The following is a 23,407-nucleotide window of genomic DNA, read 5'->3' as shown; positions in this document are numbered from 1 at the left end:
GGGCGGCTGGCGCTGGCACAATCCCTTCCCATGTGGCCACGGGGGAGCGGTGCCCCCGGAGGCTCCGCTGGCCCCATGGCCAGCGCTGCCCACCCTCCTGCCAGGAGGTCCCCAGGGTGACCAAACCCCTCGGCAAACACGTGTGACCCCCACAGAGCAGCAGCAGCGCCGGGACCCTCCGGGGCACTGACCCCCACCCACGGCTCTGCCAACCGCACGGACCCACGGGGGCTGGTGCCCCCACCCCCAGTGTGACCTGGGTGTCCGTGGGACCTGGCACTGGTGCCCCCACCCAGCTGGGTCCTGGTGACACCCCAATGGCAGTGGGACCCAGCCCTGGTGCCCCCACTCGCAGGGCTCCGGGTGAGACCCCAATGATTAGTGGGACCTGGCGCTGGTCCCCATGAGAGTATCAGTGACACCCCATTGGCAGCAGGACCTGATGTTGGTGCTCCCACCCACGGGGGTCCCGGTGAGACCCCAATGTCAGCGGGACCCAGCCCTCGTGTCCCCACCTGCAGGGGTCCCGGTGAGACCCCAATATCAGCAGGACACAACCCCAGTGTCCCCACCCTCGGGGTCCCGGTGAGACCCCAATGTCAACGGGACCCAGCCCCGGTGTCCCCACCCTCGGGGACCCGCAGCCCAAGCCCGGCACGGCCACAGTGCCCGCCGCCCGGTGCCGATGCCGGTGCTGGTGCCGATGCCGGTGCCGATGCCGGTGCCGATGCCGGTGCCGATGCCGGTGCAGGCAGCCCCGGGGCGGTGGCGGGCGCGCGCGCGGGGGCGCGGCGGCGGCGGGCACGCGCGGGGCGGAGCTGGGCGCCGGGGGCGCGGGGCGCGGGCGGCTCCGGTTCTCCATTCATTGGGATCGCGGCGGGTTCCGCGGCGGCGCCGGCAGGATGGCTGCTCGGTTACCGGTGCTCCTGCCTCTGCTCCCGCTGCTGCTGCTGCTGGCCCGGGGGCCACCGGCGGCCCTGGGCAACCGGCACGCCGTGCACTGGAACAGTTCCAACCTGCAGTGAGTGCGGGGCGGGCACCGGGCCGCGCGGGGGAGGCCGCCGGTACCGGCACCGGGAGGCGGGTGGGGGTGTCCCCGGGGTCTGGCGGGGCGGGGGGCGCCCCTGGGAAGGACGCGGCGGGGACGTGTTGGGGATGGCGGGGAGGGGGGGTCGCGGCGACACCGGGTTGTGGGCGCGCACACCGGGACTGCGGGACCCCCCCGGTGCCGGTGTGCGGGCGGGGCTACCGGGCAGCTCGGTGCGCTGCCCCTCCCGGCCCCGCACCTCGCCCTGCCCGCGGAGGCGGCGGCCGCTCCCGGGGATGGGGGGGGTGCGGGCAGCCGCCCGGCCGGCCCGACCCGACTTGCGGCCGCGGTTCGGGGCCCCGGGGCCGCGCTACCGGGTGGGGCGCGGGGCTCCCGGTGCGGGTGGGTCCGGTGGTACCGGGGGTGGGTGAGTCCGTGCCTCCCTGACAGCGCTGACCCGCCCCGCGGTGGGTAGCGGGTGTCGCGGGAAGGGCACAGCCGGGTTCCCCCGGTGCGGCGGCCACCGGGGAGTGGGTCCCGCTGCGGCGCCCCCGCCGCCAGACGCGCCCCCCGCCTGTCTGGGAGCGGCACCGGCGGCGCGGCGGCGGGGAGGGGGGGGACACGCAACGGGTGCCCATTTCTTCCCTCCCGCTCCGGTGGGCAGCGGTTCCGTCCCTGGGGCTCGTGGAGGCGATGCGGGGGGTGCAGGCGGAGCTGTGGAAATTGGCTTCGCACCCACGGCCACCGGGAACGGAGCCACCGGGAGGTCGTTGGTCACGGACCCGCCGCACGTTCCTCACGCTGGCGGCTGCGCCCTCAGCCACCCGGGGGGTGCGTGGCACCCACAGCCGGGGCTGGCACGGAGGGGCACGGCGTGACCATGGGCACAAGCGGGGTGGGCTCCTCCCGGGGCTGCGAGGCCACGGGGGCTCCGTGGACCCCCCCACGGGGACCGGGGAGCTGCGCCGCTGCCATCGCCCGTCTCGCCTTCCCCCAGCGGCGTGAACGCTCAGGGGTGTGGCGGGGACGTGCGTCCAGCCCAAGCATCCCCTGGTACCCACCGGTGTCGGGGGTCCCCCCACTCTGCACCCCATTGTGTGGGGAGGGAGCATCGTCCCCCCCCCACCCCAAGCTCTTTCCCCTCCCATTGAGATTGTGTTGCCAGGCGGAAGCCTGGGCCCCATAAATCGTGCGTGTGTGCGACGTGCCGAGGCGCAGCACAATGGCGAGGCGCCCGGCTCGCCCTCTGCGCCCCGATCCTCCAACCGGACCCCGCTCACCCACCATCCTCATCCCCGCGCCGTGACATTGCCGGCACCGCGGCGGGTGGCACCTCCCACCCCCCCACCGTGACCAAGGGGTCGCTTCTCCCCACCCCATCGCCGTGACCGGGCGCTGCCCCGGCACCTCCCGGGGGACGGGGCGGAGGGGGCGCCGGCGGTGCCCCCCGCTGTGCCAAACCGGGGGTGTCACACCAGACACCCACACCCACTCGCGCACGCGTCTGGCTCAGGGCACGGGCGTCGCGGTGGGGGCGGCTGCGGCAGAGACGTGTCCCAGGGACTCCGGAGCGCCGATATTTATTGTTAGGCAGTGCGGCAGCTCGGCCGCAATTATAGCCGCGCGGCAAAGTGTCTGGATTAGATAAATTATGGGGGGAATTAGGCTCCCTGGGCCGCAGCCTGCAAATCCCAGCAACCCCGCCGCAATCAGAACCATAAACAAGCCCAAGGCGGCCCCGCGGGGCTCCCTGGGGAGGGGGCGATGCCGGCGGGCTCGGCTGTGGGCCCTTCATTGGGGGCCGCGCAAAGCACCCCAAAAAATCAATAGCGTCTCCCGCCACGCTGCTCGGTGCGCCCCTCGGCGAGGGGGCACCCAAGGGAGCCCACCCGCAGCACCCGGGGTGCACATGGTGACTCGGGGAGCAGGGCGCTGGTGGCGGATTGTCCCTTGGGTACGCGGTCGTGCTCCTCCTGTCCCCCCGGTGCCGATGGCAAAGCCCAGGGGAGGTGTGAAGGTGGGGTCGCAGGTGCTCCCGCTCCGGTTGTTGGTCTGGCTGTGCTTTCCGTCTGTCCCATCGCTGACACCGGTTGCAGGTGGCGAGTCCCGGGGGCGCGGGACGGTCCTTGGTTGGTCTCTGTCCTTGGCTCCCAAGTCCTGGTGACACAGGACAAAGGTGTCGGGTGGCCGCGTCCCACCCAGCGATGGCATTGCGGGGGCTGCGTCCCCACGGTGCCCCACGGCGGGGGGCTGGGGGCTCCGAGGGGTGTCCCCAGCCGAGCTGGGCCTGGCGTGCCAATGCCACCTCCCTGCTGGGTGACGCCAAGGTGGGGACAGCAGTTTGTCCCCATGCGTGGGAACACGCGTGGCCAGCACCCCCAGCACTGCTGCGGCCCCCGGGAACCACAGAGTGGGTGCGGGGGGTCCAAGGTGCTGGTGGCACGGTGGGGGTGGCCGTAGCTGGGGGTGCGCGGGGCGCTGGGCGAAGCGGGCGGGTCGGAGCCCCCCAGCCGCCGGCGCCGCCGCCGCACTCACCTCTTCAAGGCGGCTTTTATCTGGCTGACTTTGTGTTCAGGCGGCGAGAGCCGGAGCTCTCGAGAGCCCTCGTGCCGAGCGGCCTCTCCCGGGGGAGCGTCTCGCACCGCAGAGGAGCCGCGGCCCCGCGCTGCGCCCGCGGCGGGGTGGGACACCCGAACTCCTGGGTCCTCTGCAGCTGTCGGACCCCGACACCGGGCTATGCCGGGCTGGATCCTCCATCTCAGCCACTGGCACCCACCGGGGAGGTGACGGCGTCACCGGCGGCAGGGGGGACGCCCCTGCCCTGGAGGTTATGGGGGGCATCCAGCAGGAGGTGCTGCAGGGCAGTTGTGCCCCCCAAGGGGCAATTTTGCCCCTGCTGTGTCCAGCTGGGGGTGGGGAAGGTGTTGATTACACCTCTCCATGGCTAATTACCACCGGCTGTGGTGTCGCTGGTTGGGCTGGGGGGCTCCGCCACCCCCGTGTCACCCATGGGACACCCACCCATGGGTGCTGGCGCTGGCAGGAGCTGCTGCCCGGGGGCAGAAGGTGCTGTGTCCCGTGAGTCACCGTGCCGGTGGCACCGAGCCCCAGCAGTGCCACCAGAGCCCGGGGGGTTCCCACGGGAGAAGGGACCACGGCGCTGGGGTGCAACAGGGCCACCCGCTCCTGCCCGGGCTGCTAATTGAGTCACTGGTCGCAGATTGATGGTTTAATTAAAACCCAATTAGAAACCTCATTGATCTTGTTAGCAAAGCGGGAAGGGACGAGATTTAGCGGGGATTAGAGGGATCGCGCGGCCGTCAATAGGGACGGGGGCGCGGGGGCACCTGTTGGCTGGCTTGAGGGGTCCCGGCTGCTTGGGGAGCGCCGTGCCCATCACCACGGGGTGGGCGCTGCCGTGTGGCACCGCGGACCCTCCGTGTCCCCAGCGAGCAGCCCCTGGTCACCCCAAGAGCCCCGATTTGGGGGTGATGGTGGCGGTGGGGACACCGTGTGCCAGCGATGCATTTTGCGGCTGCGCCAGGCGAGCCGGGGGGAGGCTGGGGATGCTGGGGGGGCCGCGCGGTGGCACCGTGCCACCCGTGCGCGTGGGCCGTGTCGCAGGCGCTGTCTGCCGAGCCGGCACGGTGTGCGCAGCCGTCTGGGCGCCGGGGCCGCGCGGCGCTGCCCGCGTGGGGAGGGCCGGCACGCGGCGGGGGGGACGTGCCGGCCTGTGCCGTGCGTGTCCCCGGCGGCCGAGCCGCGGGCGGCGGGTCCGTCTGTCCGTCCGTCGGGGTGGGCAGAGTGCGGCGATGGATGCGCCTTCGCCTCTCGCCGTGGCGCGGGGTGACGGGAAGGGGACGGCGTAAATCAATGGCACTTTTTTGTTCCCTGGCTGATCGATGGGCCCCGGATGTGCCGAAAGGGTGAACCTGCCAGAACCAAACAAAGGGCCTGGCTGGGGTTTGGGGGGTGGCGTCCACCCTGGCCCCCGGCACCGGGGCCACCATGCTGTCACCCACACCAGGTGACACCGTATTGCCCCGGTCCTCACCGCTGCCACCACCAACATGGGATGCTGAGCTCCGGCCGTGCCGCCCTCCCGGCCTTTCCTGCACCATGGGGACAAGTCCCCGCAGCACAGGGGTCCATCGGGGGGGTCCTTCCCCCCGTGGCGCCGCCGCAGTGCACCAGGCGCTCAGCCCCAATTTATGGCAGCAGGTGGGAGCGGAGCGGCCGCCCCGCTCACCGGTTTGCCAGGTAGCCGGGGGTCCCGCCGGTGCGGGGCCGGTGGGCGCCGAGCCCGGGCAGTGCCGGGGACGGCTCTGCCAGGGGACATCCATCTGGCCAGCGCCGACAGGCTGCTGGAAGGTACCGCCGGATTGCAAAGCCCTGCTCTAAAAATGCAGTCGTGCAGAAGTGATGCTGCCCGTTCTGCTCCCGCGATTAACCCTTCGGGCGCTGCCGGATCCCGCTGGGCCCCGCCGGCCAAACCGCGGCTACCGGAGCTCGGGAGGCCAGGGGGGTCCATCCTAACCCCGTCACCTGGGACTTTGTGCCCGCTCTGGGGTGGGTGGTGATGGCCGTAAGAGGCTGAGCCCCTCGCCCTGGGTGCCTGTTCTCATCCTCCTCCCCAAAAATAGGGCCCGTGGGCTCCCCGTGTGCCCTGGTGACAGCACCGAGGACCTGGGGACATCCGGCTGCCCGCGGTGCTGCCCTGTGCCCCGGGGCTGGCGCCACGGCGCAGGAACCCAGGTGGCGGTGACACTGGTGTGTCCCCAGGATGTGCCCAGGCCATGGCGGCCACGTGGCTCTGCCTGTTTGGGGCCATTCTACCGGCTTGGGGGGTTAATTTGATATCTGCAAGCTCCCGGCACGTGGTGGCGGCCGGTGACATCCACGGGGGTCACCGCCACGGGGTCCCAGCCCCCGCGGCACCTCCTGAGGTCCCCGGTGTCACCGTGCCGGTGCGCCCAGCCCTGTGGGGCAGCGCTCGGCTCGTTAGCGAGGCTGTTTATCAGGAGCCACACTCCTTAATGAACCCCAGAGCCGGTCCCGGGGAGGGCCGCGTGTGTGCCGCGCTCCGGGTGCTCCGGGGGGTGACATCCCAGGCACGGCGCCCGGTGTCGCTCCCATAGGGTGCGGAGTCCCGGGGGCTGTGATTCCCCCGTCCCTTCGCTCCCCCGGCACAGCCGCATCCCGCTCGTGGTGAACACCGGTTGCCGGCACCCACCGGCGTGTGGGGCAGCCGGCTCGGGCCGCGCTGCCGTCCCAGCCCCGCGTCCTGCACCGGCTTAATTGCCATTTTCTCCTCGGGGCCATTTCTTTAATAACAAGCCTTTTTCTCATCCCCCCCCAACTCCCAACCACATCAAAGGGGGAAGATGAAAGGTCCCGGCGCCCCGCGGTGCGAGGGGTGGCTGCCTCAGCACCTTCTGCCACCGGAGTTGCCCGGTGGCCGCGGGTGCCGGGCTGGGCTGGGAATAGCGGTGAGGGAGGTGCCGCGTGGGCCCCACGGGTGACAAGGTTTGCCGTCAGTCCCCGATGGCGCCGCTTGGATCCCGGGTCCTCGTTGGGTCCTCTCGGCGGCACCCGGGGTGCTGCGGGTCCTGGCGCGGTGCCGGGGCTCCCCAAACCGCGCCGGGGCGGTTGGGCAGGGTGGGGTGTCTGCGTGCGCGGCTCTGACCCGGGGAGCTGGTTCTGCTGCGGGTGGGGCGCTGGGGACCCCCCCGGAGGGTGATGGGACCCCGAGTGCTGCACCTGCGGGTTGCACGCCTGGCTTTGCCAAACCAGGCGGGGAAAGGGGCGCCGAGCCGAGCGATGCGCCGCGGTGGAGCCTGGTTGCCACGGTCAGCGTCCCGGGGGAACCGAGTCCCCAAACGCATCTGGGGGGACTCACCGGCACCGGCGATGCCGAGTGAGGTGCGGTGCCGCCACGGCAGCTCGGTTGGGGAGCAGACGGCCTCGAAGCGCCGATTGGTAATTAATTGGCAGGAGCAGCGGGTCAGCGCGGCGGTGAGGATTAACCGCGGCCGGGATTTCCAGCGGGCGCGGATTAGGAGCCAGCGGAGCCTCTCCTGAGTGGATCTGAGGGGATTGCCGCTCCTAATCAATGTAAATGAGGCTCCCCCAGGGCCACCCTTTACGGCATTAACGAACTAACGGGATTAGCCGGAGCAAGGGGGACAAATCCTGCGGCTCAGCGCGGCGCGTGGCGGGTGGGCTGGCTGCAGCCTGGGGGGCCCCGGGGTCCCCCGAGGACCAGCGGCTGCGTCCCGCAGGGTCCCCGGTGCCTTTGGGCCCGTCGGGCTGGGTCGGTCTGTCCGTCCTGCTGTGTCCGTCCCGTCCTCGAGGTCGCTGGCGCGTTCCCACGTGACGTGGCACCCGTAGCATCCACCCTGGCAGCGTCCCCCCCCAGGACAGCAACACCCTCCCTGGGGCTGAGGTTGCACGGTGGGGGGGTCCCGTTTGTTGGGAGCTCCAGATAGAGGTTGAGCAGGGAGACACCGTCGTTCTCTTGCGACGTGACCATTCTCCAGCCTCCATGTCCCTTGTGAGGTGGGTGATGGAGTTTGGGAAGGTGTCCCTGACCCCCACATTCCCCCCCCGTGCTTCTTGCAGCCTCCGTCGGGAGGGCTACACGGTGCAGGTGAACGTCAACGACTACCTGGACATCTACTGCCCGCACTACAACGCCTCGGTGCCCGAGCACCGGCTGGAGCAGTACGTGCTGTACATGGTGAACGCCGAGGGTTACCGCACCTGCAACACCAGCCAGGGCTTCAAGCGCTGGGAGTGCAACCGGCCCCACGCGCCCCACAGCCCCATCAAGTTCTCGGAGAAGTTCCAGCGGTACAGCGCCTTCTCGCTGGGCTACGAGTTCCGCGCCGGGCAGGAGTATTACTACATCTGTACGTGGGGGGCTGGGGAGGGACCCCCCTTGTAGCATCCCCCTCCCCGTTGTAGCATCCCCCTCCCCGTTGTAGCATCCCCCTCCCCGTTGTAGCATCCCCCTCCCCGTTGTAGCATCCCCCTCCCCCTTGTAGCATCCCCCTCCCCCTTGTAGCATCCCCCTCCCCCTTGTAGCATCCCCCTCCCCCTTGTAGCATCCCCCTCCCCCTTGTAGCATCCCCCTCCCCCTTGTAGCATCCCCCTCCCCCTTGTAGCATCCCCCTCCCCCTTGTAGCATCCCCCTCCCCCTTGTAGCATCCCCCTCCTCCCTGTAGCATCCCCCGCCCCACAAGTGCAGCATCCCCCCCAAATGCAGCATTCCCTCCCCATGCAGCCTCCCCTTCTCCAAATGCAGCACCCCCCCAAATGCAGCACCCCCCCAAATGCAGAACCCCCCCAAATGCAGCATTCCCCCCACCATGTGGCATCCACCCCCAAGTGCAGCATCCCCCCTCATCACCCGTGTCCCACCCGAGCTGGTCCCCACCCACCCAGGCTCCTCTGCATCCCCACCCAGGCCCCACCCCCTCCAAATTAACGCCCCCAGCTGGGTGGCTGCAGCCTGAGCTGAGGGATGGGGGTGCAGGGTGGATGGGGGTGTGTCGGGAGGGATGGGGGTGCAGGGGGTTTGTGGTGTGAGGGGGAGATGGGGCTGTGGGGGAGCAGGATGGGGATGTGGGTGCTGATGCAGGATGGAGGTGCAAGGTGGGGATGGGGGTGCAGGGCGTGCTGATGTAGGATGCAGGAGTGGGGTTAAAGGGGTGCTTCTGCAGGGTTGGGGTGCTGGTGCAGGATGGGGTGCGGGGTGCTGGTGCAGGATGGGGTGCGGGGTGCTGGTGCAGGATGGGGTGCAGGGTGCTGGTGCAGGATGGGGTGCGGGGTGCTGGTGCAGGATGGGGTGCAGGGTGCTCATGTAGAGTTGGGGTGCTGGTGCAGGATGGGGTGCAGGGTGCTGGTACAGGATGGGGTGCAGGTTGCTGCTGCAGGGTTGGGGTGCTGCTGCAGGATGGGGTGCAGGGTGCTGGTGCAGGATTGGGGTGCTGGTGCAGGATGGGATGCAGGGTGCTGGAGCAGGTTGGGGTGCAGGGTGTTCGTGCAGGGTTGGGGTGCTGCTGCAGGACAGAGTGCAGGGTGCTGCTGCAGGTTCAGCTCCGGGGTGCAGCGCAGGGTGCTGCTGTGTCCCCCTAGCGCAGCGCCCACCCCAGGCAGGGCCAGACCCCACCGTACCCAATCGCACGGAGCCCGCGGGTGCCCGGGGTCGGGGTCGCCGCCGCGGAGCCCCCAGCCCCCTCTTGCCTTGCAGCCACGCCGACGCACAACCACCGCCGCGCCTGCCTCAAGATGAAGGTGTTCGTGTGCTGCGCCTCCAGTAAGTGCCCCCCGTGCCCTCCCCGGGGGCGGCGGGTCCCCAACCCTCCCGGGGGGGCTGCAGCGTGGGGTGGCCGCGGCGCCTGATGTCCCCCCATCCCCGTCCCGTGTGTCCCTCTCGCAGCGTCGCACTCCGGGGAGAAGCTGGCGCCCACCCTGCCGCAGTTCACCCTGCGGCCCGAGGTCAAGATCGAGGACCTGGGTGAGTTTGGCAGAGCCCCCAGCCCCATATATCCCCCCACCCGCCGCCACCCACGGGGCAGCCCCAGCTGTGGGGTGGGGGGGTCGGAGCCGCCGCGGTGAAACCCTCACCCCGTTGCTCTTCCCCATAGAGAACTTCAACCCGGAGATGCCCAAGCTGGAGAAGAGCATCAGCGGCACCAGCCCCAAGCGGGAACACTTGCCCTTGGCCGTGGCCGCCGCGTTCTTCCTCATGACGCTGCTGGCCTCCTAGCTCCCGGTGCCGGCGGGGACCCCCCGAGCCGGGGAACCGGCGCGGGACCACGCAGCCGCTCCTCCCCCCCTGCCACCCATATTGCCGGGGGCTGTGCCACCGCAAGCCCGGTTGGGACCGATGGCCGCGGCTGCCGGGACGCGGCTCGGTGCTGCCGCATGCGCCGCGCCGCCCGCCGACACCGTCCCGGTGCTGGGGGGGCAGCGCTGGACTGGGGAGCCCGGTGAGGGCAGGGACCCCCCCTCCCGAGCTGTACATACCTATATAGAGATCTATACATACTGTACAGAGAGCGACTATAGAGATATATCTATACTGTACCATAGGCAGCGGCGCTGGCCCCGGGCTGGCTTGTATATAGTCGAACGTGTTGGATTTTCCTCGTCTTCCGTGAAGACCCGACCTATGCAAACGCACAGACACTTTTTGGGGAAAAACAAACCGAAACAAACAAAAAAACAAACTCGACCTTTTTTTCAAGTGCTTTGGCTGGTGATTTTCATATTCTGCTCTTAGTCTATAAAAAAAAACAATAAAAGGATAAAAAAAGAAAAGGAACGGCGGAGCTCTGTCACGGCGGCGCGTGGCGCTCGTGGCCATCGGCGCGGCGGGTTTTGGTGGGGGGTCCGGGGAGGGCAGCAAGTGTCAGGTGCCGAACTTCACCATGTCATGGGTGCGATGGCTCCGGTCATGGGTGCGATGGCTCCGGTCATGGGTTTGGTGTCACCATCAGTGAAAGCACCTGGGGGATGTGGGGTGCGTCCCCCCCCCGGCTCCGCTCCCCACTGCCCCCCTGGCACCGCACGGAGCTTCCGGGGGGCAGCACCCCGGGTAAGGACACGTGTCCCCGCCGCCCCTGGGGTGCAGTGATGGAGCAGCCTGGGGGGGAGTTGGCACAGGGAACCCTCCTCGTCATCCTCATCCTCACCAGCTGCACATGTGGACACCCCGACGTGCCCGGGGGCCCCGTGGGAATCCCCGCGTCACCCCCACCCGTGTGTCTGTCTGCGCCGGGCGTGCCAGCTCCTGCCGGCGTCGGGGGCCCTGGCACAGCCCTGTCTGCGCGGTGGCTCCGGCAGGACACGGGGACGCCCTCGGTGCCCCCTGTGTGGTGAGGGGGCTGTGCCCGGGGACCTGCCACAAGTGGGGTGACACCCGGGGGACGTGGAGGAGTGGGGTGCACCCAGCCCCATGGGCAGCGCCCCACAGCCCTGCTGGGTGCTGGGAGCAGCAGTGTGGGGTCCTGACACCCCCAACAGGGATGGGGGGCAATGCCCCAAGGTGGGGGGCAGCCGCTCTCCCCACGCACCGGGGCGGCCGCGGCCGCTGTCCCGGGGGGGCCGCCACGCCGTGGACGCGGTCACGGTTTGGGGTCCCCACAGCCGCGGAGCAGGGCGGCCGCTCCCCCCCCAGCAGACACGGTTGGGTGGTGGCTCGGCGTCCCGCCGGCCCGGGCTTGTCCGGGTGCGGGAAGAGCCAGCGAACCCGTCCGACAGGTCCTGCGTGCGCTCCCGGCACGCACCGCGCGCCCCGCGTCCCCCCCGCGCCGCGCAGGCCGGGCCTGCTCCGGGGCTGGGACCCCCTGGGCCCCCCGGGGACTTGGGGTGTCACCCGGCACAGGGTTGCAGACCCCAGGATTGGGCCCGATGGCTGTAGCCCCCCAAACACTGGCTGTGGGGGACCAGCCGCTGTCCCCGTCCTGGCGCGCGGCTGTGCCGGTGGCACCGGGGATGGGCTGGGGACCCTGGTGCATTGCATGGAGGGACAAGGGACGGAATGGGGGGACAAGGAACTGAGCCAGCCATGTAGCACCATGAGCTCCGCTTACAAAATCCCTCGGGCCCGGCGGGCGTGCGGCACTGCCACCAGCGCCGTGGGGACCGGCCGCCAGCGCCGTGGGGACCGGCCACCAGCGCCGTGGGGACCGGCCGCCCGCCCCGCCGCGCTCCGCGCCCTCGAGCAGGGTGACAGTCAGGGACAGCCGGGACCAAACGGGACACTCCTGGCGTGCCAGGCCAGGGGATCCCCAACCTCTATTGCCCCCCTGGGCACGGCGTGTGCGGCACAAGGCTCCGCGTCGCCCCATGCCGGTGTCAGCTCTGCGGGCAGCGCCGGCTCCGTCCCGCTCTCTGGCCGAACGCGCAGGGGCCTGGCGTGGCCAGCCAGCCCGGGGGACGCGGCTCTGCCACGCGCCGCCCGGCGCCGGGCCCTGTGTACCTGCCGGGCCGCACGCAGCCGGCACGGCACGTCACCGCGGCCTTCGCTCCCGGCCACGGGCTGGACGGCTCCTCGTCCTCCCCCAGCCTCGCGGCCGGTGACGTCAGGAGCCGGGGAGCACCCGGGTGTCCCAGGACGAGAAAACATATATGGTTTGTCACGAGCTCGGCGGCCTCTGGCCGGCCCGACCTGCCCCGCGCCGCCGTGCCGCAGCTGTTTACGGCGTGAAACGGCTTCACCTTTGTCCTGCGAAGCACGGCCAGCGTGGCAGGAGCGCTGCCCGCGCGGGCACGGACCCCGTCCCGCGGGCACCGGGCGGTCCCCAGGCAGCGCGGCCGTGACCGCGCGCACGTTCCGCTGCCACCGCGCCGCTGGCACCCCCGGTGCTGCCACCCCCCCTGTGCCAGCCAGCACGGGGAGGTAACGGGGCACCCTCCAGCCCTGGCTTGTCCCTCTGGTTGTCTGTCCCCAGCAGGTGACATGTGCTCGTCCTTCCCTGGTCAAACCGCCCATGCTGGCACTGCCCTTTTGCCACGGGCCAGGCAGCGCGGTGACGCTGGGACCCGGCCAGGTCCCGGTGGCCCGTGCGCTGGTGGCCCTGCCCCGAGGCTGGGGACCGCGGTGGAGGGGGTGGGGAGCCCCTCAGCCCACGGGCTGCTCCCTGCCTCAGTTTCCCCAGGCGCCCGGCACAGGCACAGCCCATGGTGGCAGTGACGGCGGGACCCCGGCGATGGAAGCAGCCGCGGTGCCGAGCGGCTCCCACCACGGGCTGCACCCACCCCTGTGGCACACACGTGCCGCGCTCCGGCTGTCTGACCCCATGGGGCCGTTCCCAGCGGGATCTCCCGCGGACAAGCCGCGGCAGCGCCGGCTCCCCGGGAGCAGGAGGCCTTGCACAGTCATTCCGTGCAGGGGATGATGTCAGGCCTGGCCGCCAGCGGGGACGTGAAAGGGAAGGAGCGGGTCCCCCTCCCCGGGGAGCTGAGGGTGCAGAGCGGGGCTGGGACGTGGGGGACATGAGGGATGGGATGGGGACACCCAGCCCCGCTCCCCTCGGGGAGCGTTTGGCTGCCGGAGCCACCAGCGGCTCTCCGGTTACAGCCACGGTGCCGGCGCCCGGCGAGCCCCTCCGGCGTGCCAGGGGAGCGCTTCTCGCACGGCTGCAGCGGCGGGCATGCAACATTACCCACAATCAATGGATCATTATGTAATAAACAAGAGGAAAGTTGTTTTGCAAATGCGGCTGAGTTATCGCTGTGCGAGGCGGCGGGCGAGAAGCATCTCTCGGCCGAGTTTAACAAGGATGGATCGGTGTCGGGGGCAGATGGGAGCCGATAGCGAGCCGCCGCCGCCGCGCTCCCCGCCAGGCGCGCCGGCAACGCGCCCGCTGCGCCCGCAGCCCGCGCCGGGGGCACCGGGGAATCCACAACACACAGGGACGTGTCCGGTGCCGGAGCGAGGCCCCGGGAGAGCAGATAAGGGCAGGGGGAGGAGGGAGGGGGGGTCCTGCCCTTAGCAGCCCCCCCAACCCCTGGCACCTTCTTGGCAGCGGCTGCAGCTTCCCAGGCGCCCCTCGCCTGGTTCCTGGTGACCCCCCGCATCTCAGATAAGGGGGTTCCCATGGTGAAAGCTGGAGGGGGGACAAGCCTGCGGGGTGTCCCCCCATCAGCCGTTGTCCCCCGGTGAGGAGGGGACGGTCACAGCTCAGACCTTTTGTCCTCGGGCGTCACCCCGCATCCCACCCGGGGGTCACCCTCACCCCATCATCGCCCATCACGCCGGGTACCTAAACAGGGGGGGACTCCCCCTTCCCACGGCTGTCGGTGCTACCGGCCTTGACCCGCCACCCCCCCGCCGGTGTGTGCGGGGCGGAGGCGGGGGGGGGGGTGTCCCCGCCCGGTACCGATCGTGCGTGGGGCCGCTCCCCCCCCGTTCCACCCCTCGCTGCCCGTGTTGTTGTTGTGTCTCGGCCCCGGTGCGCGGGGCGGGGCGCGGGGCGGGCGGGGCGGCGGCGGGGCCGTACTTAAGGCGGGGGGCCGGGTGCGGTGCCCGCCCGGCGGAGCGCAGCCCGCGGAGCGCATGGAGCGGCCGTGGGTGCCCCTGGCCCTGCTGGGGCTGTGCGGGGTGCTGAGCGGGGCGGCGGCCGAGCGCCACACCGTGTTCTGGAACAGCTCCAACCTCCGGTGAGTGCGGCCCCCCCCGCAAATCCCCGCCATACCCCGTTCTCCCCCAGCGGGACCGAGCCCCGGCGGCCCCGAGGGCGCGGACGGCGCCGCTCCCTCCCGGGGCCGGGCGCTCCCCGGCGCCTTTGTCCGGGGTGGGCGGCGGAGATGGAGCCTCCGCGGGGCGGGGGGGGCGGGTCGAGCCTGGGGTTGGGGTGTGGGGGGGTTGAGGTCGGTGTTGAACCCCGGCGGGGCGCTGGGGGGGGCGGCGGGGCCGGTGCTGAGCTCCGGTGCGGGGCCCGGGAGCGGCGGGGCCGGCCCAGGTGCGGGCCGGGGGGTGCGGGGGGAGGACCGGGGGGGGCTTTTCCGTTCCCAGGGCCTCGCAGGAGCGGGGCCTCTTCCTTCCCCGCGGGGGTGGCGCGGCGCCAGCCCCGGCGCCGGGGCACAGGGAAGCGTGTTGACAAACACGGGGCTGGCCCTGGCTCCTGCCGGCCTGGCAGGATGTGCGGGGGGGCTGAGCAGGTCCTGTGCGCCCCCCCCAAGCCCCAGTTGTCCCCGAGCACCGGCCCCTGTGACGGGCTGGGGCTGGGACCCCATCCCAAGCATCAGCCCCTGTGAAGCTGTGGGGTTCCCCCCACCCAGGGCCGTGACCCCCCCCGGTTGTAGGGGTATGTCCCAAGGCGCCATCCCCCAGCTGTAGGAGTGTCCCTCTTAGTTTTAGGGGTCCCCCCTACTACGCGCCAACCCCCTGATACTACAGGGATACCATAACCCCTAAGCTATAAGCTTGCCCCCTCCCTGGGGGCTCCCCCAAGGATTTGGTTGCCCCTCAGAAGCCACTGCAGCCAGTGGGGTGACAGGACCCCCCTGCGGCACCGTGGCCCCCCCCGGGTGAGGTGTGGGGAGCAGCAGGCGCTGGAGCCGGGCCGGTTGCCCCACGGGCGAGAGCTGCCGACGCCTCCCGGCCCCGCGAGCGCCGGGACGGGCAGGGCGCGCGTCCCGGCGGGTCCCTCCCTGCCCTGGGAACGGGGGGGCACTCACCGCCTGCTTTTGGGGAGCTTGTCCTCCCAACACAACCCCGGACACCGCACAACTTTGGTGGAGCGGAGTCCGCCCCGTCTGGCTCCGGACTGGAGGCTGCTCCCCCTTGGCCTTGTGAATCAGTATATGGGGGTGCCGGGGAGCCCCCCAGCTCCCGGCCGCCGCCAACCCCGCGTCCCTCCCGCCGCAGGCTGACGTGGAGCGACTACGCGGTGCAGGTGCGTCTCAACGACTACCTGGACATCATCTGCCCGCACTACGAGGAGGGCGGCGCGGAGCCCCGCGCCATGGAGCGCTACACGCTCTACCTGGTGGAGCGCGAGGAGTACGAGGCCTGCAAACCCCGCTCCAAGGAGCAGATCCGCTGGGAGTGCAACAAGCCCAGCGCCCTCCACGGCCCCGAGAAGTTCTCCGAGAAGTTCCAGCGCTTCACCCCCTTCACGCTGGGAAAGGAGTTCAAGGAGGGGCACAGCTACTATTATATCTGTGAGTGCCCCCGGGGGTTCAGGGGGTCCCTGCTGGGCTCCCCATCACTTAACCCACGTCCTCCCTTACAGCCAAGCCCATTCACCACCACGGGGACGCCTGCCTGAAGCTGAAGGTGGTGGTCGCTGGCAAAGGGGGTGAGTGTCACCCAGACCCCCACCCGTGTCCCCCCTTCCCGCTCGCAGCGTGGGTGCCCAGCTCGGCCTTTCCGGAGCTGAGTCACGGCCGCACCGTGGCCACTCGCCAGCGCCGGGTGTGGGCACATGTGGCTTGGCTGGGAAGGTGCTGGTGGCTGCGGCGGGGGGGACGGGGACGGTCCCTGGTGGAAGGTGGCTTGGGGCAGTTTGGGGGGCTCCCCTCCACCGGCCTGACCCTGCGTTTGCTTTGCAGCTCAGACGCTGCCCGTCCCCACCCAGAAGGGCCGGATCCAGGCGGGTAGGTTGGTGGTGGCCCTGGGGGGCACCGGGGAGCAGGGCTGGTGATGCTGCCCGGGGACGCTCACGGCTCCTCTCTCCCCGCAGACGACGCGGCCGCGCACGTCCTGAGGAGCGTGGGGCAGAACTCGGCCATGCGGGGCAGCAGCCCCTTCACCTTCGTCAGCCTCCTCGTGCCCCTGCTGGTGCCGCAGGGGCTGTGAGCTGGGGACACAACCGGGATGCTCGGGGACCCCGCGGTCCTTGTGCAGACCCCGGGGCGGCCCACCCTGCGTCCGGGCGAGGAAGGATTTGTCAGTATTAAGGGCTGGAAGCGCCCGAAGCTGAGCAGCCGAAGCCCTCGGTGGCGGCCCCGGTGCTCGCGGTGTCGGTAGCCGGAGGACGAGCACGGGCCCGGGGCTGGTGGGGAGCGCGAGCCGGGGGCTCCGCGCGCCCTGGACTGGAGGGGAGCGGGGGGCTGGCACCCCCGCCCCAGGAGCCGAGCCCGCCCGGGGGGGCGCTCTGTGCCGTGGGCTCGGATGGGACGTGTCCTGCGGGCAGGGACGCGGTGCCGCGGTCCCTCGGCGTCACCTGCGTGTGATCGAGTACCCAGCAGCGGCTGTAGGAAATGTTCCCCCCATGTTCCACATCTTCATCCCACCCTGGACCCTCCCCCCCCTCTGCTGGGTGCCAGAGGGGTGTCCCCCCCAGCACGCTGTGTGTGGGGGGTGTTGCGTGCCCCCATTTGTACAGCTTTCTAACACGGGAGTTTTTATACAATTGTCTTGAATAAATAACCAAGACCATGCTGAGCACATTTGTGGTGGGGGGGGGGAGGTCAAGGGGCTTGCCCCACATCACGGGGCTGGACTGTGCTGGCCTTGGAAGGCAGAATGGCCCATGCAGGGCGTTTGTGCTGGTTAATTAATTAATTGGCTGGTGTTTGTGCAGGGCTTTGAAGTGGAAAAGTTGCCACAGTGGGCGGCTGGGCTATCGGTGGCTTTATCTGGTGACACAAAGCCCTCCCAGCGCCTGGGGGTGGATTTTCTCCCTCCCCCCGCACTGGGATGAGCTCCCAGGCCTGGGGCAGCTGCCCCATAGGACAGACCCCACTGGAGGTGAGTGGGGGGTGGATTGTGGTGGGAGCCCCCAGGGCTGGGGAGGGGAACCGGCCTGGCTGGAAACCCCTGTCCCCAGGCGGGTGGAGGGTCCTGGGGACATGTGGCCTTTGGAATGTGGCATCTGAGGGATTTGGGAACCCTGGGGATGTGGGGTCACAGGGACATGAGGCCCCTGGAATCTGGGGTCCCTGTATTGGGGGACCCTGGGGGTGTGGGGTCCTGGGCAGGTGAGGTTACAGGGAGGTGGGACCCTGGGGACGTGGGGTTGCAGGGGCATGTGGGACCCCCCAGGGATAAGGCATCTGGGGGTGGGGGACCCCAGGGGTTGTAGGGTCCCGAGGAGGTGGGGGTCACAGGGACACGAGGCCCCTGGAATCTGGGGTCCCAGTACTGGGGGACCCCGGGGGTGTGGGGTCCTGGGCAGGTGAGGTTACAGGGATGCAGGGTCCTGGGGATGGGGGGTCACAGGGACATGTGAGACCCCAAGGATATGGGATCTGGGGGTGGGGGACCCCAGGGATGCAGGGTCTTGGGAATGGGGGGGTCACAGGGACATATGGGACGCAGTGTCCTGGGCAGGTGGGCTCCTGTGCACTGGGGACATGGGACACCGGGGGTGGGGTCCCCCGTGTTGCGGCGGGTGCCCCATGGGGACAGTCCCTGCCCACCGCGGTGGTGTCGGGGCTGTAGGACACCCCGCAGGCCCGGTTCCCCCCCGGTGCTGCGGCCGGATCCCCCCGGGTGCGGTGCCCGGACCCCCCCGGTGCTGCGGCCGGTTCCCCCCCGGGTGCGGTGCCCGGATCCCCCGGTGCGCTGCCCGGATCTCCCCGGTGTGGCTGTCGGTCCCTCCCCCGTGCGGCGGCCGGATCCCCCCCGGGTGCGGTGCCCGGATCCCCCGGTGCGCTGCCCGGATCTCCCCGGTGTGGCTGTCGGTCCCTCCCCCGTGCGGCGGCCGGTCCCTCCCCGGTAGTGCGTCCCGCCCCGCCCCTCGCCGCCGCGGCAGCGCCGCCCCCGCCGGTGCCCGGTTGGCGGTGGCCGGGATGGCCCCGGCGGCGCTGCTGCCCGCCGCCTGCCTGGCCTGCACCCTCGCCATGTTCGGGACCGGCCTGTGAGCGCCCGGGGGAGGTTTGGGGGTGCAATAGGGGGTATGGGATGAGTTTGGGGGTGCAATGAGGGCCGTGGGGGTGGTGGTGGGATCTGGGGGTGCAATGGGAGCAGTGGGGCCAGTTTAGGGGTGCAGTTGGGGCCATGGCGGTGAGGGTGAGGTCTGGGGGTGCAATGGGAGCAGTGGGGCAAGTTTGGGGTGCAATGTGGGCCATGGGGGTGGTAGGGGAGGTCTGGGGGTACAATGGGGGCCATGGGGGTGGTAGGGGGCAGTGGGGTGCAATGAGGGCAGTGGGGCCAGTTTGGGGGTGCAATGGGGCCTATAAGGGTGGCGGGGGGGGGTCTGGGGGTACAATGGGGGCCATGGGGGTGGTAGGGGGCAGTGGGGTGCAATGAGGGCAGTGGGGCCAGTTTGGGGGTGCAATGGGGCCTATAAGGGTGGCGGGGGGGGTCTGGGGGTACAATGGGGGCCATGGGGGTGGTAGAGGGCCTGGGGGTCTAATAGGGGCAGTGAGGCCAGTTTGGGGTGCAGTGGGGGCCATGGGGTGGTGGAAGGCTGTGGGGGCGCAATGGGGGTGCTGAGGGGTGTCTGCTGGCTGCAAAGATTGTAGCCCCCCCCCCAGCAGCCCCGCACCCCCCTCTCTCCTCAGGTCCGACCTCCGCCAGATGTTCACAACCAAGAGCGTGGAGAACATCCAGTTCCTGCCCTTCCTCACCACCGACGTCAAGTACAGCGGGTGGCGCCCGGGGGGGGACGTGGCCGTGGGGGACAGCAGAGCCCCCCGGCCGTGCCAGCGAGCGCCTGTGCCGTTTGCCCCGCAGCAACCTGAGCTGGCTGGGCTACGGCGTCCTGAAGCAGGACTGGACGCTCATCGCCGTCAACACCGCGGGGGCCACGCTGCAGACCCTCTACATCCTGGTGTATCTCTACTACAGCCCCGCCAAGGTGGGGGGCAGGCGGGTGGCTCGATGTGGGGACAGCGGGGGGGTCCCCGCCGCCCTGACCGTCCCCTCCCCACCCAGCGCCCGGTGCTGCTGCGGAGCCTGTTGCTCCTGGCCGTGCTGGCCGCCGGCTACGGCTACTTCACCCTCCTGATCGAGGACGCGCGGACGCGCCTGGCGCGCTTGGGGCTGTTCTGCAGTGTCTTCACCATCAGCATGTACCTGTCGCCGCTGGCCGACCTGGTGCGTGGGGCGGGGGAGGAGCCGGGGGTCACGGTGCCCGGCAGTGCCGGGGCTGCCAGGCCCGGGAACAGCCCGACGGTCGCTGCGCAGGCCAAGATCGTTCGGAGCAGGTCGACGCGCTGCCTGTCCTTCCCGCTGACCGTCACCACCTTCCTGGCCTCCACCAGCTGGACGCTCTACGGCTTGCAGCTCCACGACCCCTACATCACGGTGGGTTTGGGGCGGCGGGCGGGCAAGGGTTGCTGTCCCATCCCATCCATCTCCATCCCATCCCATCATTTCCATTCCCATCCCATCCTGTCACCATCCCATCCTGTCTTATCCCACCCTGTCCCATCCCATTCCCTCCCCATCCTGTCCTGTCCTATTCCATCCCATTCCCAACCTCATTCCATCCCATTCCGTCCTGTCTCATCCTGTCCCATCCCATGCTGTCCCAATCCATCCTATCCCCTTCCCAATCCCTCCCCATCCTATCCCATCCTGTCTCATCCCATCCTGTCCCAATCCGTCCCATCCTGTCCCAATCCATTCCATCCTCATCCCATCCCTCCCCATCCCATTCTGTCTCATCCCATCCTGTCCCAATCCATTCCATCTTCATCCCATTCCATCCTCATCCCATCCCATTCCCTTCTGTCCCATCCTCATCCCCTTCCCATCCTCATCCCCTTCCCATCCTCATCCCCTTCCCATCCTCATCCTCGTCCTCATCCCGTCCCATCCCATCCTGTCTCATCCCATCCCGTCCCAATCCATCCCATCCTCCTCCTCATCCTCCTCCTCATCCCATCCCCTCCCCTCCCCTCCCCTCCCGTCCCCCCGTGCCACCCAGCCGAGCGCTTGGCAGTGGGCCGGTCCCCATCCAGCGCTGGCTGTGTCACACAGCAGAGCCCGTGACTCGTCTCGGCGAGATGACTATTGATTTTAATTAATTAGATGGTATAAAGCCAATAAATCTCCCCCGGCAACGCCGTGGCTGGCGGGGGGAGGGCGGCCGCTGCGCCAGCCGGGTAGATCCGTCCTTCCCCCGCCGCGTCCTCCCGCAGGTCCCCAACGTGCCGGGGATTGTCACCAGCGCCGTGCGGTTCTGGCTTTTCTGGCGGTACCCGCCGGGGCAGGACAAGCCCTACCGAGCCCTGCACGCCTGAGGGGACCCCAGGACCCCCGGGAACAAGCCCCCGCGCTCACGGACTGATGAAGGACCCCCCGGTTCCCCCCGTCCCTCGCCAGTCTCTGGGTGACACCGCGGCGCTGCTGTCCCCTCTGTCCCCTCCCGCCTCTGCCGCCGCGGTTCGCCCTCATCGCCGTCCCTCCGGCGCTTGGGCTTTCGGTGATGGTTGGTTTGGTCTCAGCGATGCCTTTGGGGTGGCGGGTTCCCCCCCGCATCCCCTGTCACCCTGCGTGTCCCCAGTGTCCCCTGGACGGTCTTCCATGCCCCAGCGCCGGGCTGGGGCTGCTGGGCAGCCCTGTGTCGCTTTTATACAGATTTAAGTGCCTTTTAATAAATCAGAGACTCTTCCCAGCGCCTGGGTGGTGTCCCCTCCCTCCCCGGGGTGGCTCTTGTCCCCACAGCTGGTTTGTCCCCAGGATGGTGGCGGGGGGGGGGTTGATCCTGACACCTCCTGCGCTCCGGGAAAGCAAAAGCTCACTTTTCAGCAGCGAGGAAGCGTCAGCCCCGGCTCTGGGAAGGGTTGGGACAGGGAGGGGACACCGGGGCCGGCAGCACCGCACAGGGACGCCGCTCTGACCCCCCCGGGGACACCGGGGCCGGCAGCACCGCACAGGGACGCCGCTCTGACCCCCCCGGGGACACCGGGGCCGGCAGCACCGCACAGGGACGCCGCTCTGACCCCCCCGGGGACACCGGGGCCGACAGCACCGCACAGGGACACCGCTCTGACCCCCCCGGGGACACCGGGGCCGGCAGCACCGCACAGGGACGCCGCTCTGACCCCCCCGGGGACAGAAAAGTCCATTCTCGCTACCAGCTGACGAACCCGTAATCAATTAGGAACCCTCACTAAAACCATGACGATCGAGTGCGCGCAAACCGGGCGGCCATTGGCATCGACCCCCCAAGTCAATTAACAAATTAACGGCTGGAACGAAGCTGTCAGGGAAGCAGAGGGACAGGAGTGCGTTTCGGTGAGTAACAACACCAGAGCCTGGCGAAATGTCACCGCCCTCGATCAAGAGACGCCCCCTGTCCCCGCAGCTCCACCGCGGCTGACGTACGGCGGGTTGAGGAAGCGGTGACGAGGACTTTGGCTCGTTTACACCTGCGACGTGGCCTGGGAAAAGTCAATACGGAGCAAGCGAGCGGCTGGGCAGAGCACGGGACGCGGCCGAGCCGCGGCTGCCGCGCTGGCCCCGGCATGCTCCGGCTTGTCGCCGCCGAACCGCGGCTCCTCTCGCCCGCGCCCGCCGTACTCGCAGGTGTTTCTAGCCCAGGGACTCGCCCCGGGGCCAAACTCGCTCCCTGCGTCGCAACAACCCCGTTGTTGTTGGGGGGAAGGGCCTTGGGACGGGGCAGCTTTCCTGGGGGTCCGGCTGCTGTGTGCCTGAGTAGCCCCTGCATGGCCATGAGTAGCCCACAAAGGGCTGTGAGTAGCCCACAAAGGGCTGTGAGTAGCCCCTGGATGGCCATGGATAGCCCAGGGAGGGCTGTGAATAGCCCAGAGAGGGCTGCGAGTACCCACAGAGGGCTTTGAGTAGCCACAGAGGGCTTTGAGTAGCCACAGCGGGCTCTGAGTAGCCCAGGGAGGGCTGTGAGTAGCCCACAGGTGGCCGCTGCTCCCTGCCCTGCTGTTCCTGCCCCAACAAGGCACCTCTTGGCCCAACCTGGGCTGCTGCCTCCCCCCAACCAGCACCGGAGCTGCCCACCCTGCTCGGCACTGCCAGTGTTGCTCAGGAAACAGCTAATTAGTCGCTCCTGTTAATTAGCCCGAGTCCTCCCTCACGCTACCAACTGCTCCTTTTTTTTTCTTTCTGCAGGAGGATGCGCAGCCAATAATTAAAAAACAAGAAAGTCCTTGGGCTGGTATGCGAAGCAGCCGGGGCGGCTGCCAGGAAGGCAGGTCCTGGCGTGCGTCAGCGCCAGCGCGCAGCCCCGCCAGCGGCTCCCGGACCCCCCGGACACACGGGCACCCTGGACAGACACACAGACAGACGCCCCCACAACCGCGCTGCCCGTGGCGGTGGCATTTTCACCACGGAAGGAGCCCTGGCCCAAACGCGGAGGCTGAGGAGCCGCGGCCGCCGCACCGAGCAGCCCCCCCGGCGTGGGCTGAGCCGCCCTGGCGAGCCGGGGGAGCCCACAGGCTCCGGGTGCTCGGCACTTGAAAAGGTTTGCGCTGTTTGCTCCACACCCAGCTCCCTCCTCCTCCTTCCCCTGCAAACCCGGCCGGCGGGGCCGGGATGAGTTTTCTCCGGCTCCCACCTGACGGTTCCAACCACATCTGAAGGGCGGGCGGGATCGCGGTGTTACCGAGCGCCGCGGGGCTGCGGGGCGAAGCCCCAGCCTGTTGTCGCCACTTTGCATCCCTGTTGCGAGAGACGAGCTGTGAGGAGCTCAGAGAGGGAGAGGCTGGGCTGGGCTGGTTGGATGTCCCTGGTCTGGTTGGAGATGTCCCTGGTCTGGCTGGATGTCCCTGGTCTGTTGGAGATGTCCCTGGTCTGGTTAGATGTCCCTGGTCTGGTTAGATGTCCCTGGTCTGTTGGAGATGTCCCTGGTCTGTTGGAGATGTCCCTGGTCTGGCTGGATGTCCCTGGTCTGGTTAGATGTCCCTGGTCTGGTTAGATGTCCCTGGTCTGTTGGAGATGTCCCTGGTCTGGCTGGATGTCCCTGGTCTGGTTAGATGTCCCTGGTCTGTTGG

General features: G+C 69.6%; 3 protein-coding genes across 3 annotated transcripts; all 3 read left to right on the top strand.

Moving 5' to 3' along the window:
* The first annotated feature begins 893 nt into the window (after positions 1 to 893).
* LOC309450253 (ephrin-A3-like) lies at positions 894 to 10,211 on the top strand. The gene is made up of 5 exons (XM_082072997.1): positions 894 to 1,021; positions 7,649 to 7,938; positions 9,282 to 9,347; positions 9,471 to 9,548; positions 9,679 to 10,211. Exons 1-5 carry the CDS (start codon positions 903 to 905, stop codon positions 9,798 to 9,800), a joined length of 675 nt encoding a protein of 224 aa, XP_081929123.1. The 5' UTR covers positions 894 to 902; the 3' UTR covers positions 9,801 to 10,211.
* Positions 10,212 to 14,061: 3,850 nt separating this feature from the next.
* On the top strand, positions 14,062 to 16,925 carry LOC309450247 (ephrin-A1-like). Its single transcript, XM_082072992.1, has 5 exons — positions 14,062 to 14,200; positions 15,411 to 15,706; positions 15,778 to 15,843; positions 16,097 to 16,141; positions 16,228 to 16,925. Exons 1-5 carry the CDS (start codon positions 14,097 to 14,099, stop codon positions 16,341 to 16,343), a joined length of 627 nt encoding a protein of 208 aa, XP_081929118.1. The 5' UTR covers positions 14,062 to 14,096; the 3' UTR covers positions 16,344 to 16,925.
* Positions 16,926 to 18,232: 1,307 nt separating this feature from the next.
* On the top strand, positions 18,233 to 23,376 carry SLC50A1 (solute carrier family 50 member 1). Its single transcript, XM_082073016.1, has 6 exons — positions 18,233 to 18,348; positions 18,995 to 19,072; positions 19,167 to 19,290; positions 19,368 to 19,529; positions 19,620 to 19,739; positions 20,579 to 23,376. Exons 1-6 carry the CDS (start codon positions 18,281 to 18,283, stop codon positions 20,678 to 20,680), a joined length of 654 nt encoding a protein of 217 aa, XP_081929142.1. The 5' UTR covers positions 18,233 to 18,280; the 3' UTR covers positions 20,681 to 23,376.
* The last annotated feature ends 31 nt before the right edge of the window (positions 23,377 to 23,407 follow it).

Source organism: Streptopelia decaocto (assembly GCF_964273445.1).
Source record: "Streptopelia decaocto genome assembly, chromosome: 26".
In the NCBI taxonomy this organism is placed as follows: domain Eukaryota; kingdom Metazoa; phylum Chordata; class Aves; order Columbiformes; family Columbidae; genus Streptopelia; species Streptopelia decaocto.
The sequence above is the reverse complement of the archived record's forward strand: the minus strand, read 5'-3'. Positions and strand labels throughout refer to the sequence as shown.